Source organism: Pleurodeles waltl, chromosome 11 (assembly GCF_031143425.1).
Source record: "Pleurodeles waltl isolate 20211129_DDA chromosome 11, aPleWal1.hap1.20221129, whole genome shotgun sequence".
NCBI classification, from domain to species: domain Eukaryota; kingdom Metazoa; phylum Chordata; class Amphibia; order Caudata; family Salamandridae; genus Pleurodeles; species Pleurodeles waltl.
This window is the reverse complement of record NC_090450.1, coordinates 127,003,732-127,018,303: the sequence shown is the minus strand read 5'-3', so window position 1 is coordinate 127,018,303 and position 14,572 is coordinate 127,003,732. Positions and strand designations below refer to the sequence as shown.

The following is a 14,572-nucleotide window of genomic DNA, read 5'->3' as shown; positions in this document are numbered from 1 at the left end:
GAGTGATGGCAAAGGCTGGTTGGGAACAACGTACGGTTTTTAATTGTCCTCATGAACCTCTGGAAGACACTACTTATAATATTGGACCAGTTTCTCTTACTCTAAACCTATGGGATACTCCTTTGTGTCCAAGGAAACTCATGCCACTTTGCACAGCATGGGCCTGTTGATTAAACAAAATGTAAAGCCTCGGTGCTCCTTCAGTGTGGCTCTAGACCTCCAGCTTCTAGGAACCATTTGCTTTTCTCATCCGCACTAGAGTTGGGTGGTTTTGTATATCTCTAATGTTTATTTTATACTTCTGACGTTTCTCTTAAAAAAAAGGACCTCTTGTGTGGAACCTTAGTTAATATTTGCTGGTGTAGGAGGCTGGCTATCTATGCAGTGTACCAACTTAGCGGTACACTATGCAGATAGTACAGTTGACCCTTACTGGCAGACAGACTCTAAATGCTCTCTTATGGTGGTGTGGGCGATCAGTTTAGACTTATCAGAGTGTAGTGCTAAGCATTTGTTGAACAGTCAATAAATGACACACTCGAACAAACTCCAGGCCAATTTTAGAAAAATGACACTATTTTATTTTGGATACCAAAGCTCGTCAGATTTAGGTAAGTACTGTTCAAAATATTTATTTGCACAATGTGGGAAGTACATCACACTAATGTGCTTTTACGCAGTGATGCTTTCAATGAATAAAGACCATGTACTGCATATGGGTACTTGCAGACGTACCTCAGGATCCCTTTAGGTCTTAGGGGCCAAGGCTACAAGAATCAGCAGAAGTTTGGTTTTACCTGCCCTTGGCCGCCAGGTTGAGGAGGTGCTGGGCGAGTGGGGTGCCTTGCGCGCTGCATGATTGGTGAAGAGGTGGGCCATCTGGAAATGGGCTGCAGAGGGGAACTTGGGGACAAGTCCGGGTGCTCCCAACAGGGGGCTCAGTCCGCGAGAGTCAAGGGAGCAACTTGCACAGTCGATAGTTGTGGACCCCGGGGCACTCTGTTTTGGTTGGCTGGTCCAGGGTTTCAAAGGTGCTCATGGTGTGTGGACAGCCTCCTTGATTCAGTCGTCCCTTGGGGACAGGTTGTCTCTGTGCAGTGGTGACTTATCCAGACAGGAAAAAGCCTTGCTGCTTGCAACAGCTCCCTACCCTGGTTATTGGTATGGGGTGACTCTTGGTGGGTTTGACACCTCCAAACTTCATGGGAAGACGAGTCTGTCCTCCTGGAGCACCACAACCTTTTCCTAGGTGGCTGCTGAATTGGTGGCCCCGGTGGTTAGCAGATCGGTACACTGGACTTCACAGTCTGTGCTTACAGGCTACAGGGAAGTGGCTCCTCTCCAAGGGAGTTGCTCGCTGGTTTGCAAAATGCTGGCAGCCCTCCGAGGCTTTTGAGAGCTGCACAGCTGAGGGACGAGTTGGGTCTGGGTGATTGTCATGACTGCAGCAGATAAGGTAGGGTTTGATTCCAAAAGTCCCAGTTGGTCTACAGTTCTTGTGTTAGCCAGCTCTTCTTTGTCGTCCTTCAATCAGATTAATCTGAGTTCCTGGTGCCGGGGGTGTATCTAAATACTCAATTTAGAGATCTGTACGGGAGTGTGGGGTATTAGCCAATTGGCTATTTGCCCCTTGGGTGACTAACCACTTCCTCCCCTCTGGGTGCATGTATTAATAAATACATCACTGGTATCAGTGAGGGTTTACTAATACCAGATGTTTGATATGAAACATCCCTAGCTTCAGTGAAGCCATCTTGTGCTGGACACTGGTCAGTATGAGTTCCCCAGCTACATGTACTTAATGGTGAGCTGCAACAATTGTCATCTAAGCTGCCCTATCTTTTCATATATCCCGACAGTGGTGCTTTGCACTAGAGCTTCCTTTTGCCAAAAGTGGTCACGCCCTTTCATGTAGGCCAATCCATCAGACTTTTTACGCACCCCCACATTTTTGTAAGGAAGAGGGAAGATTCCACCGCCTCATGCGGCACGGAAGATGTGGAGCCGACCGCCACCTAACGACGCTCAGGGGTGCTGCTTGTGAAAAATGTCTATCCAGACGAGCACGTGAGGGAAATTCTAAGGTAAAATAATGCAACTATATATGGTCTCTAGCAGGTAAGGCATTATTGAAGGTAAGCTATTTGTCCATTGTCCCACCCTCAGGTACCCATGCCGTATCAGACTACCATTGTAAGCTGCGTGTCTTGGTGCAGCTAAACATCAAAACTTGACATGGCACACAGCCTGTGTACCATATCCCCTAAACACTGTGTTGGTAAGAGCCCCTTTTGTCGTGGTCATACCCCCCACTTAGTGCCTGATATCGGATACTAACTTGACTGTGCGGGGATCCTGGTAAACAGGCCCCAGCACCTGTGTTCTTTCCCTAAATTGGCACATCCTGGCACATAGCTACGTCCCTTGTAAAAGGTAACGCAAAAGGATGATGGACGGAGTGCTGACAATGCAAACACTCACCCCCAGTCACAGATCTGGGTTTAATCCATCGTTCTTTTGCGCACCATGCCACCCCAGTTCGGACCCAGCCATATGCAAATCAGTCTTGACCCTGTTCCTCATGGGAACAGTCCAGCCCGAACTGCCAGGCCAGGCCCTCCCTGGACCAGAAACAAGCATCCTGGGACCGGTTTCAGGGTATCACCCTTCTTCATCCAGGCTAGCTTGATTCCAGTGGCACCGTGAGCAAGGGACCCACGTGGCACGGGGTATGCCCAGACGTGAACACTTTACAGTGAATCATAGACCTGGATCTGCCAACTGCCCATGCAGATGGACTTTCCAGGTTCTTCTACTTAGACAATGAAGACCCTCTTGGGAAAGGTTAGTCTGATCCTCTTTCATTTGGGAGTGGGGTGTGTAGGAAAGTGCCCCTTTTGACACGCACGCACACACACGCCAGTTGGCTCTCTACTTACCCGTCCTTTCTTTGGTCTTCTTCAGCCGACTCCTTGGACCAAGCCTGCAGCCTCTTTGTGATCCCTGGGGTTCTTCCATTGAAAAACATTGGACACCCAATGCTGTTTTGCAAACTACACCTGGCTGCCCCTGTCTCGCTGGGTCAAGCCATGTACTAAGAAAGTGGTATAGGATTGAGGGTGCCCAAGCAAGGTAAGTGTCGTAGAATCCCAGTGGCGGGGGAGCAGGAAATTCCCCAGAGGTAAGTACTAGGAATCCCACAGGTGACCGGGTGCATAGTGGTTATCGAGCAGGGAAGATTTTTATGGATTCAGGACCCTTCCCAGTGGACCCCGAGGTGAACCAGTTGGCACAAACAGTGTTGGAGAATGCCCCCACCCGTGGATACCCAGAAGACCAGAGTATTTACAACAATAAACCCAGGTGAAGTGGAGTGGGAAGCCCTTGTTGGAGTCAATAGATGCCTCTGTTGTCCAGCTGCTATCGCCACCCGTGGACCAGGCTGGTGGAACCCAAAGGTGGATTCTAGAGGTGAAGAACCCGAAAAAGGAAGGGACAGACTCCAGACCACTCAAATGTCCAGGTGGTGCAGGTAGGCAATGCCCACCCTCTTGGAGGTGAAGTTCCTGCAGGACAGTGAAGGATATGAAGTCCAGCTTCTGAGTCCAGGGGACTCAGGAGATCCTTGGAGTCACCCATGAGCTGTCCCACGTCAGTCGCCTGATTGCAGTAGAGTCAATGGCCAGCAGGACTACGAACAAGCCTTGGCAAATGCAGATAGCCGATGCAAGGAAGAATTCAGGTTCTTGAGGCCCAGCAAGGTCCTAGTGACTTGACCCTTGGAGGGGAGTCAGAGCAGGCCTTCAGCAGCAAAGAAAGCCAGCGGGAGAAGCCCCCACGAGTGACCGACTGGCAGCAGGCACAGGGAGAGACTGCCTCAGCAGCACAAACAAACAGCAGTCCCACATCACAGGAGCTGCAGAGTGGAAGCTGATCTTGGATTCTAGAGGTGAAGAACCCGAAAAAGGAAGGGACAGACTCCAGACCACTCAAATGTCCAGGTGGTGCAGGTAGGCAATGCCCACCCTCTTGGAGGTGAAGTTCCTGCAGGACAGTGAAGGATATGAAGTCCAGCTTCTGAGTCCAGGGGACTCAGGAGATCCTTGGAGTCACCCATGAGCTGTCCCACGTCAGTCGCCTGATTGCAGTAGAGTCAATGGCCAGCAGGACTACGAACAAGCCTTGGCAAATGCAGATAGCCGATGCAAGGAAGAATTCAGGTTCTTGAGGCCCAGCAAGGTCCTAGTGACTTGACCCTTGGAGGGGAGTCAGAGCAGGCCTTCAGCAGCAAAGAAAGCCAGCGGGAGAAGCCCCCACGAGTGACCGACTGGCAGCAGGCACAGGGAGAGACTGCCTCAGCAGCACAAACAAACAGCAGTCCCACATCACAGGAGCTGCAGAGTGGAAGCTGATCTTGGACTTAGTGTGGTGGTGGGGGGCTTTTTGGAGCTCAAAGATCTCTTGGAGGAAGAGCCAACAAGCCTTGACAAGAGCAACAGTCGCAGTGCACAGGGGTTCTGTTGCAGTGGCTGCAGCAAGGCTCCACTGTCTCCCAAGTTGGTCGGAAGATAAGTTGGACCCAGAGAGGACCATAGAACCACCACCTCTGAGCAGAGCCTTTTCATTGCCCGTGGCACAGCAGGATCCACCAGCCAGTTGTTGTCTTGGGGTGCCTGTGGATTCAGGGGAATGACTCTTTAACTCCAAGGGAGATTCCTTCTTGGATGCAGGCAGAGTCCTTGTGACCCTGGAGGATGCACACACACGGATGTTGCAGAAATCCTGCAGGAGCTGGAGAAACAATGTTACAGGGGCAGCACTCCCAACTGGCTATAGTCTTGTTACAGTTACAAAAGCAGACCTGCAGCGATTCCAGTGGTCAGGAGCATATGATGTCTTGCACAGTTCCTTCAAAAATCTTGCTCGATGAATCTACCCTCGGGGCAACCCTTGAGTAACCCTAAATTGGGGTTGAGGTCTCTGTATGGACCCACCTATTAGACGGGGTCAAGGATGTCATCTGCCTAGCCTATCCAGTTAGATGCTCCCAGGGGCCTCTGCCAAACTTGTTTCCAAGGTGGCAGAATCAACCGGCCACCTGGCACACTCTGTGCACCGTCCTAGAGGAGGCACTCGACTGGGGGGGTGGTCACTCACTTGTCCTTTGTGTAGTTTCACGCCAGTGTAGGAGCTTGGGGTTCCTGAACTTCTGTTTTTTGTGTGTTGGTAAGGCTCCTGGACCCGGCAGCTGGACATCTTCCACCGACTTGCAGGATCGTCATCTTCAGGAGGAAGGGCATTGCCACCTACAGCACCTGCATTGCAGGACTCTGTCTCCTTCCTCTGCAGGTTCTTCACGTCCAGAATATGTCCCTTGGTTCCATTGGTCTGGTCCACAAGTCGTGACAGCAGCTGGACAACCCGAGTCATCTACAGTCTTCAGAGAGAGTCTCTTCTCCCCTCTGCATCCAGGTTCCTGGTGTTGGTACTCCTGTCTTCTGAGGATCCTGGATGTGGGGTACTCTCCATCCCTCCTCTTGCCTGCTGCTTTCCTTGGGGTCCGCTGGGAAGGGTCCTGAATTCCACAAACTCTAATAACTACTGTCTTTGTTAGCCTATGGGACAACTGGATGGGTAACTACCTTACTCCCGGTTGTTTGAGTCACTTAATGTATTTAACTCTGGTGTTCCTAACTGCCCCAACCCCTAGCTAACCACCACACTTAAAATGTCTAGAGTCATTATTTCACATTCCACTTTTTAGTATATGGTTTGGTCTCCACTAGGGCTCTGTATGTTTCGATGCTATTTCTGATGGATTTATTGTGTGTAACAGCTCCAAAGGGAGATATATCAATGTCAGTTTAGTAGTAGTGCTGTGATAAAATATCCTTTATTTTTGCAACACTTGTGTGTCTTTCTTGTGAGTAAGTTACTGTCTGACTACTGTGGTATTGCAAGTATTTTACATACCTCCTGGATAAGCTTTAGCTAATCGGCTTAGCTACCCCTAGAGAACTTCTGCTTTCTGGACACCTATTCACTATCACTAAGGGTTGCCTAGTATGGGGTGCCACACCATAAACTGAGCCAACCTCCTACACTCACTGTCCCGTATAGCCTTCGGGTTCATCCTATGCAAAGTTTCACACGCACTAACCCAACACTAGCTAGCAAGAGCATACAGAGCATGTGAACCTACAACAGTGTATTGAGCAAACAGATCTTTACAGGCCAAGTAATTTTCCTTTTGGACTTTCTGAACGCCAGTGTGCTGTACACTTCTCCAAAAAGGACTAGGACATGCGCCTGTCTCCTCTACTGAGGAATCTGCTTCCTTTACTGTGGTCATCAGGCGAGGAGCAGACGTTCTGAACCTCCTATTTGTCGGTTGAGGTCTGGTCAGGTGTCCTAACAGAGGCCCTGCAACCTGGTCAAACTTCCTCTGGTTGCTCCAATCAGTCAATAAAGCCTTTACGAATACCCTAGGGGGCACGTGAGCCAAACGTGGATCTTGCCCACCAGTCTTTAGAAAGTTTACCACAGGCCTGCTGATTGGCGACCTGCCTTTACGCCTCGAATGTACTATGCCCAAGACCCTTGTAGTTCCAAACTACACAAGCAGACTGAATCCAGATTCTTTGCCTACTGTATCCTCTGATGATGAATCCAAGCACATGAAAGCATTTGTCGGTGAATGTTTTCCTCCACCAGTCTCACCCTGTGCTCCATAAAGGCCAGTTGTCTCCCGTGGCATTATTCGCATGTGTTAGGAGGGACATGGTCGGCGAGATCTTGCCTACACTGCCTAAATAATTTTGCACTAACCTGAAATTCAAGACTGCTGTGAAATAAGTTGTCTTTTCTGGGCTAGATACCACTGACTGGGTAGAGCAGTCTGGACCAGTGTGATGCTTTTGCCTTAAGTGGGGAAAAGATCCACAGGCTTTTCCAACTACATCTTGGTATTGCTTGTGTACATGTCGTTTGACCGGACTAGTGTCTTTGGATACACAACACCAAGGCCCACCTCCACAGCAATAAGCCCCACTGTTCTTTAGATATAAGGCCTGAGAACTTTATTCTTTTTAAAAAAAAAAAAAGTTTGAGATGTCTCCTCTGGCCCAAGTTCTATCTGCCCTGGATCTAGTTGACTGGGTGATTTGCAGGGTGCCTATTTTCATATTCCCAGCTTGAAGATCCACAGGGGTTACCTGTGATACTAGGTGCACCAGAAGCATTAGTAATTTTCTGCTCCCCTTCAGCCTCATCAGGATCTCTTGGGTATTCACAAAAGTGATGGTAGGCGCACACCTTCGAAGGTTGTGATTACTGTTCTGGTTGCTGCAGCTGTCCTCACCTCACTTAGTCATGGACCATCTCCAGTCATCTGCGAACCTCTTCACATTTTTGGGGTTTTCGATCAGTGTGCAGAAGTCACACTTGACTCCTTCACAGAGGCTCTTAGTCATCAGAGCTATTCTAGCTACTGTGCAGTTTTGAGCCTTCACTCCAGTTTGAGTCCAGAACATTCCTGCTATGAGCCCAATGTTTAACCCTTGTTCCTGGGTCTCAGTCAGAGTAACACCTTCTTGTTTTCTTGGCCTCCTGCATCGTGCTAGTGAGCCACTCCAGGTGGCATATGCAGGCTTTGCAGTGGGTTCTGATGCGTCAGTGGGCTTAGCACAAAGGGAACTGCCCAGATTCCATACACATGTCTTGGGAGACTGCAAAAGATCTGCAGTGGCAGCTGTTCAGCAATGGGACCGGTGATGGACATCTCTCCGTACCCCACTGAGGCTCTTGGGATTGATGCATGACTGTTGGGCAGGTCATCTGGGAGAGGTGGAAATAATAGTCTCGACCGAATAGCCATATGACGCAAGATTCTACTTTCTGTACCTGGCTAACTCTTGATTGAAATGTTATCCACCAGATTTCTTAGCTGCAGTCCCGAGGTAATCTGAACTCCAACACTATACCTTTTCCCTTGAAAAATACTTGGTTTGATGGAGCAGCTGTCTGACAGCATAAATTATCATTCTTAGCAAAGTGATGAGGTAGTAAGATCTGACCACAGCACATAGATTAAGATATTGCAGTCATGGTCAGTGCTTTCATTCAAATGGAAAAGGAGATGGGCAGTGAGGCACTCTGAAATGCCTAACGTCAAAGAAGTCTATCTAGGAATCCCTTCTAAGAGGTGTGGTGTGTAATTAGGTGTGTAACCTAAAACATGTGAATGGGAATACTGTGATTGACTGAGCATGACATGCGAGTGATGTGGGTGTCCAGGGTACATTGAACAGACACTCTGCCAGTACTTGTGCATGAAATGTTTTCCCCCCTGAAAGCATTTTTACTGACTGGAAGTGTGCTACTGGCATACTGCTAGGTGCTTGGTCTTATTTAAAAAGATTTGATTGTTCTGCTTCTTTACATGAAATTGCATGTGAATTATTGTGTATAGAATGACATCGTTTTTTCCTAGCGCTTTGTAATAAGTTTCTGTTAGTGCAAATCAAGAATAAATGTTATTTCACAGCACTTCCTGTGAAGAAAAATAATCCCTGGGATGTTTTTATATTTCTCTTTGCAACATTACTTAAAATGTATTATCTTAATGGATTAATCTATTTGTTTAGTTAAATAAAATGGAATCACAACTCCAGAAAGACACAGCTCAAGCTACACATTGTCAGGAGGAGAAAGTACAGCTTGAAGAAGCAGTTTCAAGATTACGTCTTAGTGTCAGAGAGATGAAGAATACTTTTGAAAAGTATTCAGTCAGCATTAAGGTATGTAAAGTTTTCATTACACATTGTATCTTTCTCACTGGTATATGCTGTCATCCTTTGTTAGATTTATATCAGTTATTGCATCTTTGACACATGCCTCCCCACTTGATTAGCCTTGCCTCATTTTCTTTATTTTCGTAGAGCTTTGCTGTGTCAGATGTCAATATATTGATTAGGACTTGCTAAAAATATTAATTACCAAAATCAACAGGCTTTGTCACTGACGAGTCAAACGTGCACACAGTTCAGAATAGTAAAGTCTCAAGTTATTGTATTTACCAGTCTGCTTGTGTTCATGTGGAAGTCTGTTATAGGACACTGTTCAAGACCAAATGAAAAGCTCTAAGTTTTCCATGTTTCACTTGTTTACGCAGAGGTTGAACAAACTACGCTCAGTAAAATTTCAAATCTGTTTAACCAAAATCATGAAGTGAGAATATGAGTAGATCACCAAGTTTGCACGGCAAAGGTTGAGCATCATAAAAAAAAATTAAAGTGCAACTGGCCGCCCAGACTAGCACGTTTTCATGTTAGTCATGTTTTATAAAGTTGTTCAAGATGTTGGGCAAGTTCTTAGTCTGTTGGAAGTAGCAGGCCACTCTCTGATGGTCTGCTTCTAGAAGGGCACACTTCTGGTTCTGAGTCGAGTCAAGAACAAAGCTAATTTCCAAATTGTTCTTTTGCAATCTCATCGGTACTAAACGTGAGTGACCTGTACCTTAGAACTGGCCCAATAAGAGTACCAGCTTCATCAAGCATTTAGCAACACCTGGAATTTTGGATCCATCCAGCCACTTTTTAAAATGTACACAACTGGAACCTTATTAGACAAAGATTGGTAAAATAATCCTTAAAGCCCAGCACAAACCCCAAATCTTAATTGTGAAGTTAGAAGAACCTCCTTTCCACAGTCAGCATGTAGTAGCCACATTAACCCAGTGTAGGAAGTTGGCTCTGTATGCACTATTTCAAAGTAAGGAATAGTATGCACAGAGTCCAAGGGTTCCCCTTAGAGGTAAGATAGTGGCAAAAAGAGATAATACTAATGCTCTATTTTGTGGTAGTGTGGTCGAGCAGTAGGCTTATCAAAGGAGTAGTGTTAAGCATTTGTTGTACATACACACAGGCAATAAATGAGGAACACACACTCAGAAACAATTCCAGGCCAATAGGTTTTTGTTATAGAAAAATATCTTTTCTTAGTTTATTTTAAGAACCACAGGTTCAAATTCTACATGTAATCTCATTTGAAAGGTATTGCAGGTAAGTACTCTAGGAACTTTGCAGAATTACAGTAGCATATATACTTTTTACATAAAGCACATTTAGCTGTTTTAAAAGTGGACACAGTGCAATTTTCACAGTTCCTGGGGGAGGTAAAATATTGTTAGGTTTTGCAGGTAAGTAAACCACCTACGGGCTTAAGATTGGGGTCCAAGGTAGCCCACCGTTGGGGGTTCAGAGCAACCCCAAAGTTACCACACCAGCAGCTCAGGGCCGGTCAGGTGCAGAGTTCAAAGTGGTGCCCAAAACACATAGGCTTCAATGGAGAGAAGGGGGTGCCCCGGTTCCAGTCTGCCAGCAGGTAAGTACCCGCGTCTTCGGAGGGCAGACCAGGGGGGTTTTGTAGGGCACTGGGGGGGACACAAGCTCACACAAAAAGTACACCCTCAGCGGCACTGGGGCGGCCGGGTGCAGTGTGCAAACACGCGTCGGGTTTCCAATAGGAGTCAATGAGAGACCAAGGGGTCTCTTCAGCGATGCAGGCAAGGGGGGAGGGGGGGCTCCTCGGGGTAGCCACCACCTGGGCAAGGGAGAGGGCCTCCTGGGGGTCACTCCTGCACTGGAGTTCCGATCCTTCAGGTGCTGGGGGCTGTGGGTGCAGGGTCTTTTCCAGCCGTCGGGAGTTTAGAGTCGGGCAGTCGCGGTCAGGGGGAGCCTGGGATTCCCTCTGCAGGCGTCGCTGTGGGGGCTCAGGGGGGACAACTTTGGTTACTCGGAGTCGCCGGAGGGTCCTCCCTGAGGTGTTAGTTCTCCACCAGTCGAGTCGGGGTCGCCGGGTGCAGTGTTGCAAGTCTCACGCTTCTTGCGGGGATTGCAGGGTCTTTAAATCTGCTCCTCTGAAACAAAGTTGCAGTCTTTTTGGAACAGGGCCGCTGTCCTCTGGAGTTTCTTGTTCCTCTGGAAGCAGGGCAGTCCTCTGAGGATTCAGAGGTCGCTGGTCCTGGAGAAAGCGTAGCTGGAGCAGGTTTCTTTAGAAGGCAGGAGACAGGCCGGTAGGACTGGGGCCAAAGCAGTTGGTGTCTTCTTTCTTTTTCTGCAGGGGTTTTCAGCTCAGCAGTCTTCTTCTTCGGTAAGTTGCAGGAATCTAAATTCTTAGGTTCAGGGGAGCCCTTAAATACTAAATTTAAGGGCGTGTTTAGGTCTGGGGGGTTAGTAGCCAATGGCTACTAGCCCTGAGGGTGGGTACACCCTCTTTGTGCCTCCTCCCAAGGGGAGGGGGGTCACATTCCTATCCCTATTGGGGGAATCCTCCATCTGCAAGATGGAGGATTTCTAAAAGTTAGTCACTTCAGCTCAGGACACCTTAGGGGCTGTCCTGACTGGCCAGTGGTGACTCCTTGTTATTCTCATTATCTCCTCCGGCCTTGCCACCAAAAGTGGGGCCGTGGCCGGAGGGGGCGGGCAACTCCACTAGCTGGAGTGCCCTGCGGTGCTGGAACAAAGGGGGTAAGCCTTTGAGGCTCACCGCCAGGTGTTACAGCTCCTGCCTGGGGGAGGTGATAGCATCTCCACCCAGTGCAGGCTTTGTTACAGGCCACAGAGTGACAAAGGCCAGCAACATGTCTCGAGTGTGGCAGGCTGCTAGAACCAGTCAGCCTACACGGGTAGTTGGTTTAAGTTTCAGGGGGCACCTCTATGGTGCCCTCTGGGGTGTATTTTACAACAAAATGTACACTGCCATCAGTGTGCATTTATTGTGCTGAGAAGTTTGATACCAAACTTCCCAGTTTTCAGTGTAGCCATTATGGTGCTGTGGAGTTCGTGTTTGACAGACTCCCAGACCATATAATCTTATGGCTACCCTGCACTTACAATGTCTAAGGTTTTGCTTAGACACTGTAGGGGCACAGTGCTCATGCACTGGTGCCCTCACCTATGGTATAGTGCACCCTGCCTTAGGGCTGTAAGGCCTGCTAGAGGGGTGACTTATCTATACTGCATAGGCAGTGTGAGGTTGGCATGGCACCCTGAGGGGAGTGCCATGTCGACTTACTCGTTTTGTTCTCACCAGCACACACAAGCTGGCAAGCAGTGTGTCTGTGCTGAGTGAGGGGTCCCCAGGGTGGCATAAGCTATGCTGCAGCCCTTAGAGACCTTCCCTGGCATCAGGGCCCTTGGTACCAGGGGTACCAGTTACAAGGGACTTACCTGGATGCCAGGGTGTGCCAATTGTGTAAAACAAAAGTACAGGTTAGGGAAAGAACACTGGTGCTGGGGCCTGGTTAGCAGGCCTCCGCACACTTTCAAAGCAAAACATAGCATCAGCAAAGGCAAAAAGTCAGGGGGTAACCATGCCAAGGAGGCATTTCCTTACACCCAGGCTATATTGTACTTTGCCTTTTGCTTGTTCCTGTCCTTGGCAAACACCATATTAACAACATGAAATCTTTTCTAGATTCACATGTTCAAATATGCCATCTGTTGATTGGGTTTGGAACAGACTTGCATAGGTAAAATAGTTCTTGACTTTTTTTTTTTTTGTGGGGGGAGGGGTGACAATAAGCGGGACCCCCTTGTATGATGTCAACCGTAATTCTGATTTGCATGCCCAGCATGATAGATTCTTTGCCTTCAGGTATGGAGGTGCCTTGATCAATGTCTCAATTCTGTATAACTTTGTCGAAGGAGCCTAGAGTAAAATGCAGAAGCCGATTTAAATAAGTCATTGGAATTGATACTGGGGAGTGTGATTTTTTTTTTGGGGGGGGGGGGGGTCTTGTATCATTCCATAGCTGAAGAATATTTAATAGTCCATGTGGGATCCCTGGGATTCCTCAGTGCCATTTTAGAGAATGATCGCAATTTTTAAACTCTGATCAATCTGCCACAGAAAGTTTCCCCTTAACGATTAACACCCAATCTGTATGTTCTGCCTCTCACAAGACCCTAAGTTGGAGTATTGTTTCCTATGTTTTCTGTTAAAATCAATAACTTATTTATTGGGCCACGATTCTTCAAGTGCATTGAGCTACAACAGATTTCACAGGGTTGCCTTGTTGGGGGAAGCAAAGGAAAAGTACTAATTCAGTAAAAGAGATGAGTTTCTCTGATAATGATGTTGAGGCTGAGTGAGAACACAAAGAATCAGACCTAGACAAATTAGAGGTTGTGACTACAGATCCCAAACCTACAGTGCCCCATGCCTGTAAATCCTCAGAGTGGTAAACCAATATAAGACTTCCAAGATACTGCTTACAAAGTGAAAGGTATAGGGTGGAAGTACACCACAAACAGGTAAGCTCTTGATGTACAAAAAGCAAACAGTCGTAGGAGCTCTACATAATTTCCCTACCTTGGATACAAAATGGTTACCAGTTCGGATATGACAAAAGGAACTACTTGACTCAAGAGGATGGTGAGGGGAAAGGTGGGGGGAGGAACATGTGCCTGTCAAAGCAAAGTCCCAAAGGGGCAGAAAATCCTCCCATGTCATTGAGGTAAAGAGGAAGAAAAGGGTTTGGAGGCCAAAATCGAAGCCTTCAAGGAAAGTTTAGCTCTGCATAAACCACCAAGTCCTAGGGATTTAATGACCACAGACAGTGAACACCAGACTAACACATGCAACACAACAGAACTAGGGAAAAAGGAATATACGCTTACACAATTAGACTAAGGACAAAGTGTTCAATGATGGAGGATATTAATGCAGATTCTTTGCAATTGTATTGAGAAAATATTAAGGCATCCACCATGGACCCTTTAGGAAGCACAGGGATTGTAGGAGATACCACCACCTTCTTCTGGATCCCCATTCTAAGGATACCATCGCCAAGGTGTCTCTCTCTGGACCTTGTGGAAACTGAGTCCTACTCACTATGGGGGAAGTGTGTGTTATGTAATACACGAAGTGTAGATTAGTGTTTAAATGGGAAAGAATGCAGTGAGGTAGGAGAGAATGTATGAGGTAAGAGAGAATGTTATGACTGAATGGAATGTGGGGGAGTTAGTACAGAGCAGGAGTTGAAAGGAAACAGAGGTGTTGGCTTTTATGAACAAGACTTCAAATAAAGGAATTTGGAAACCACTTCAAGTGTCTTGGATTACTCTACAAGTATTTTGGCAGCGAGTGGAGAAATAAACCGAAACAAATAAATTATTGGTGTCAACTTAAAGGATATTCAAGATTAAATAAGTTAGTGAGTACGCAACGCGCCAACACCCTGTAACTAACTATAAAACCTTCTTGTTTTATCCAAGACTAACGTTCGTTTGACGGGCACTTTGTTTTCGTAGCGGCTTTTGTTTGCTAATCGCGCTACCAACATCTTGGCTTACAAGTTTTTATTAAAGCGACGTCCACACCAGTTAAGCAGAACGTTGCACACAAGCCGAATTTGCAGTTACTGGCTTGTGTGTGATCGCGCGTCAAACCATTGCGCGACCGACAACTTGGCATGTAAAGTTTTCATTTGAGCGACGATCGTGCGAGTGAGAACCAAACGTTGCACACAAGCCAAGTTTGGGATTGTTGGCTTGTGTTCGAAAGTGCA

At 47.3% G+C, this 14,572-nt stretch overlaps 1 protein-coding gene across 1 annotated transcript in view; it reads left to right on the top strand.

Annotated features, from left to right (window-relative positions):
• The window catches only part of SMC4 (structural maintenance of chromosomes 4), a 451,201-nt gene that overhangs the window by 209,074 nt on the left and 227,555 nt on the right, over positions 1-14,572 (top strand). The window contains exon 16 of the mRNA XM_069213253.1: positions 8,646-8,798. Within this exon, the coding sequence (XP_069069354.1) occupies positions 8,646-8,798 (153 nt within the window). The remainder of the gene's footprint in view (positions 1-8,645; positions 8,799-14,572) is intronic.